Source organism: Lactuca serriola, chromosome 2 (assembly GCF_051521515.1).
Source record: "Lactuca serriola cultivar US96UC23 chromosome 2, Lser_US96UC23_V15, whole genome shotgun sequence".
NCBI classification, from domain to species: domain Eukaryota; kingdom Viridiplantae; phylum Streptophyta; class Magnoliopsida; order Asterales; family Asteraceae; genus Lactuca; species Lactuca serriola.
This window is the reverse complement of record NC_136409.1, coordinates 72,579,346-72,584,831: the sequence shown is the minus strand read 5'-3', so window position 1 is coordinate 72,584,831 and position 5,486 is coordinate 72,579,346. Positions and strand designations below refer to the sequence as shown.

The following is a 5,486-nucleotide window of genomic DNA, read 5'->3' as shown; positions in this document are numbered from 1 at the left end:
AAATAGGGGAAAGTCCCTAAACATTCGAGTACACTAGATCAAAAGGTTGAGAAGACTGTACATGAGATGTAGATAGGTGAAATATGTGACCTTTACCAAATTGAAATGAGTCACACACATTGGGTAATTTATTTGATGAAATGGGAAGATTAGATGTTGATATTAAACATCTTAACATTGGTTCATAAGGATGTGCAAGTCTTCTATGCCATCCATGAAGAGAGGTACGAATCCTAGTGAAAGCAACTTTATTTCTAGTTGGAGGCAGCCTATAGAGAACTTCATGGACGTCCCTTTAAGGATTTTTTTGTTCTTGAAACATCTTAACATTGCAATGGATAAGCCATAATTGAACAACCACATCATTATCTTCGGCTAATTTTGAAACATTTAGAATGTTTTTGGTTAGTTTAGGAACAAGAAGTGCAGTTCATAATTTAAGATTAGACTGATAAGATGACCTAACATGAGAAATAGACAACTGGTTACTATTTCCCAATTGAAGGTTGTCATCCCATTTGTATTCTTCATCAAGATTGAGTTCTTGAGTGTTAGAGTACACATGGTCTGTAGCTCCTATGTTAATATACCAGGCTGGATCAATCACAATAGAATGGATGTTCAATTGAGTCACATTAGCCTATCTTTGTGAATTTCTTAGATTTGGATGGAGGGAAGGAAAAATAGTTTGGTTAGTCCTCTACCAGCAATCAATGGCTTCATGATCAGTTTTAGTGCATAATTGACACACTGGTCGGCGTTGTCTTGTGTCTGTGGTTCGAGATGAGTTGGAGTTTTTCCCTTGAGCATGTGAATTTTGTTTTGATCGATTGACATAGAGGGAAGTGGATGCTGATGGTAATGAATCTTGTCGAAGGTGTTCTTGTTCTATGTGAGCTTCCTCTTAAAGAAGAGGACGTATAGGATAATCAATGGACAAAGTTTCACTTTTCATCATGAATGTAGTAGTGAATACACTACGATGAATCAACACCGAAGAGAATGTATCCAATCAAATCTTCATTATCCACCGGATAATGATTTGCAGCTAATGATTTGTAGCTAGAGAGTCCACAATTGATCGACATGGACCCTTTAGAAAGGGTTCAGAGTTGGGCTTTTATTGGCAGGCTACATGCCCTTGTTTCGGCTAGAAAATTATTTTCAGTAGTTTACCAGGCCATCAGGTCATGATAGATAGTGCTCGTTTTGATAGTGTTGATTGGAGCCATAAGAGAACAAAGCAATCACGCTTTTTCAAAGTGATATATTTCGAATTTAGAGCGGTGGTTGCTGGAGTAGGTGGAATAGCTGGAGCATCGGGGGTGGTGGCAAGGTTCTATCGGTGCCTGGAACACCAATTACATTAGCATGAGGTTTCTGATTAAGAACAAAAGCATCAAGATCAAAGGTCTCAAGAGCGACAATGATTGTAGTATGCTAGAGTGAGTAGTTTTTACTATCAAGTTTGAATGCAAGTTACAGTATCTGGAAATTAAAAGAAGAATTGGCAGAGGTCGCAAGATTTAGCAGATGTGAGACTCCAATCGTCATTGAGGAATAATATAAGAATATTAAAAAATGAAATGTTTATAAGGTACACACTGTTACCGTATAGAGAAGTGAGTGATTGTGTGTATATTCCATTTACAGTACATCAATATATACAGAGGTATGAACTAAAATATGATAGATATTCTCCTATACTAACACCCTCTTCCCGAGTTCAACTCAACGAGAGAAAGGAAAGGAAATGGGTGGAAATGAGAAGAAAATAGAAGAAATTGGTGTTCCCGAGTTTCATTAAAGGAGGGAAGTAGAGGGAAATGGGAGGATCACTTTCCCTCCGAACTTTCCTTCCGATTTGGGAGGATTTGGAAAGAAAGAACAAAATGATTCATTTTCCTTCCACTTCTCTGCAACTCGGGAACACAAAAGAAAATTTTATTTTCCTTTTCTTTCTCTTCTTTTCTCTCGTGACCTTCTTTTCTCTTCTCTTCTTTTCTTTTGTTAAACTTGGGAACGAGGCGTAAAGGAAATTCTATATGGACTTTGACCACTCTACTAATTCAATAATACATGTTTACAATATTTGTTTAATAAAGGAAAGCCATTTAACTGTATCATGATTTGCTTTTGTTGCAAAACTATGTTATTTGCATCATAATTTTTGTTGCTTTTTATTTGAAGTTTTGGTTGTATTTGGTCTATTGATACATCATGATGCTCGATTTTGAAATTATACTTCCATTGCTAAATTTAGTTTGAAAATAACCTTGATCCAGCACTTTCAAGTTGTCTTCATTCACTTGACCTTCCTTTAGTAAAGGCTTTTAACTTGTTCACCAACCCAAGTCCACCTCCAATATTCTGAGCCCAATTTCATTTACACCATTACATGGTTAAAGTAGAGCTACATGGTCCCATACCAGTTTTGGGTCGGTCTCCAAACGGTTTGGTCTTTTTGAGATTGATCTCAGATTCGGAACCGTCCAATCATTTTTTTGGACCGGTCCTGTTTGGTCTTTTTCCGTTTCGATCTTTTTTTGGTCTAGTCTCGTCGTCTTTACATGAGCCTTTTTGATTTTGATTTATAGGTTTTTTTATTTGATTTCGGTATTTTTCGATTTTTTTGTTTTGGTTTCAAGTTTTTTCCATTTACAAATATGAAATTATCACCAAAATGATAAATTAAGATTTATTAAAAATGATAATTCAAATTTAATATGAGATTTTATCACCAAAATGATAAATTAAGATATATTAAAAATGGTAATTTAGATTTAATAAAAGAAAAAAAATGAAATTAGTTAGATAGTTTGTGATTAAAAATTGACTGGTCATTTTTCGCAGACCGGTCTCCGACCGGTCCGGTCTTTTTTAGGACCATTCTGTGAACGGTCTGGTCTTTTTCGAACTGGTCCGGAATGTTCTCGGACCGGTTTTTTCGGTCCGATCTTTTTTAGAACCGGTCTTTTTTCTGTCCGGTCTCATTTTAGACCGGTTTGGTCTCAATCTCTTTTTGGTCCGGTCCGAGACTATTCTTTTTGTGCAGGTCTATGTTAAAGTCATCTTCACCTAAATCATTTCATCTTAAGGGTTGTTTCCTAACAGTAAACCATTTCATCTTCACCTAAATCATTTCATTTTAATGGTTTTGACATTAAGGGGTCGTTCGGAGACTTTTAATTCCTTTAGAGGTTGTATTAAAAACGTTGACTATCAACCCATTGAAAGGTTAGAATAGCTCCATTCAAAGGTTATGAAATAGCCCCTAGGACTACAATACAACAAACAATGGAATTATACATCATTCCATTACTAAGATTATGTGATTAGCATTAGATTTTGAAACTTTACCTGAATATAGTAACGGCTTCCAAATAAAAAAGTTCATGTTATAATTGAGTATGTATTTCAAGCATAATGTTGCAATAATATATTTTAGTTTTTCTACGCACTTCTAAAAGAAATATTGGATGCTAAAATAACAACAATATGGACTTATATGTTGAACCCGACATGTATTAAACTTATACTTGTTGAATATGGGTGACTTATAAACAAAGAGCAAAAGAAGAAAACCGAAAACATTGATGCAAAGGGTGAACAATGTAACAAGAAGCTAACAATAAAAATCTAATGTTTAGTTACAATTATAGGATTTGCGGCCTTGATTGTAAAGATTGTCTGAACTATGGTAAGAATAAACAAAATAATTCCAGCAAATACAGCAACCATATGCCATGGACTACTGAAATATGTCCGCTTCAACCCTGCAGCAGCATTGGGCCAGTATCTATTATAGTAGGTATCCAGATCTTGCCACTCTTGGTGATAATAAAACCCATCTAAAGCGACATCTTGGCATATTCTGTTTATCATATTAGCAGCATTCTCATTAGAGCCACAATCGTTTATCAGGACCCCTGACTTTATCAACTTGGCAACATCGTCAGCAGTATCGATTAGCATATCCATGGCCCAAGCATATGCTGTAATGTATCTAGTAAGTAGACAAGCCTGCTCATACATAATCAGGTTCCTTAATATCAACTCAGTGTTATCATGAACATGCAGTTTTGGCATCCTCAAAGTAGGCTTACACCAAAACCATGGGAACCATGAAAACCTTGGTAATTTCATTTCCATGGCTATTGCCCAATTTACGTCTTCATTAGGCCTAAAGTTTACCCCAGCTCTATCGAGCTCCAAGGCGGAGTGCCTCTTTGGATATGAATAAGATGCTGATGGGAAATCATGTGTAGGCTGTAAAAATTTGTGAAGAAAGCCAAGAATATGATCATGATCGGTGGTTTCAACGCTGATATTGCTTGTTATTATATATTCTCCAAAGAAGTTGTAATAGCGGAGAAGTATTTTAATATGGTTAGTGAGAGAGGTATTTGGTTTAAAATGAAGAATAGTAGATTCAAAGATGTCTTTAAGAACAAAAAACGGGATTTGGTTTTCTATCAACACCAGGTCTCGAACTGTTAATGGAGCAATCGACCAGTTTCCCTGAAATGGTCCATCATGTTGTGAAAGAAGATGAATGAAATAAAGTATGAAACAAGCATCTATTACCATCATTCTAGCAAGTTCCTCATCGTTGTAAGTCGTTGACTCTTCATAGCATGCTTTTATTTGTTCAATCTTCGTACTCACCTTTTGCACACATTCTTGTAACGTTTGCTCTGGGTTGGAAGTAGATAGATCCAATAAATAATGTAAATAAGGCATTTTTTGAACTTCAAACTTTTGCAAATTTTTATCTCGTCTGTGAAGAGGTCCAATAGAGACAAGACTAGGCGTAAAAGATCTTGAACTGAGATCTCGGTAGAGTCTAGGAACCATGAAGATTGATGGGGGACGTAGATTGCCAAGATCCCGACCTTTTTCTTTACAATCAAGTAGAAATTGGACGGTATGACCAGTGCTATCTCCTGCTCCAACCTCCACATCGCTAGTTCTCATTAAGATTTCTGCTGTAAGTTGTTAGTTAAACGAGAGTTTAGAGGATAGTTGATAAAAATGTTATTACAAAAATGACTGGATTCATTCGGAGTCAACCACCTTAGTCGCCAATGTAGACTCGCGGATCGCAAGATAACTTTTTTATTATTATTATTATTATTATTATTATTATTATTATTATTATATCATGACAAAATGCTTTGCAAATTATTCACCACAAATTTTTTGTTTGCAAGTTCGATCTTTCAAAATTTATTTAAAAAAAATCACATTAATTTTTACAATAAAGATCGAACCACACCAACACACAACAAAGATATATGGACAATAGTTTTACATAAAGACCCCACTAACACCCAACAAAGATGTATGGACAATTTCTGTGAAGTACATTATATGTTTATATTAACTATTTAAGATTTAGAAATTATATCTATGTTGTAATAATCTAGTCTAATAAGTGAATGATTCACCACACTAGTACAAAAAGCATTTGTTGATGCGGTTAA

The 5,486-nt window shown here is 35.3% G+C and overlaps 1 protein-coding gene across 1 annotated transcript; it reads right to left on the bottom strand.

Moving 5' to 3' along the window:
* Positions 1–3,539: 3,539 nt before the first annotated feature.
* Positions 3,540–5,068, bottom strand: LOC145086381 (UPF0481 protein At3g47200-like). The gene is made up of 2 exons (XM_079024129.1): positions 4,588–5,068; positions 3,540–4,521 (listed from the first exon to the last, which is right to left on the bottom strand). Exons 1-2 carry the CDS (start codon positions 4,975–4,977, stop codon positions 3,640–3,642), a joined length of 1,272 nt encoding a protein of 423 aa, XP_078880255.1. The 5' UTR covers positions 4,978–5,068; the 3' UTR covers positions 3,540–3,639.
* Between the last annotated feature and the right edge of the window lie 418 nt (positions 5,069–5,486).

Bases quoted from the DNA above. Each gene is read 5' to 3' on its own strand.
- LOC145086381 (XM_079024129.1), bottom strand. From the start codon at position 4,977: ATGAGAACTAGCGATGTGGAGGTTGGAGCAGGAGATAGCACTGGTCAT. The intron at 4,522-4,587 runs GTAATAGATGCT...GGACCATTTCAG, and splicing joins AGGAACTTGCTAGAATGATG to GGAAACTGGTCGATTGCTCC.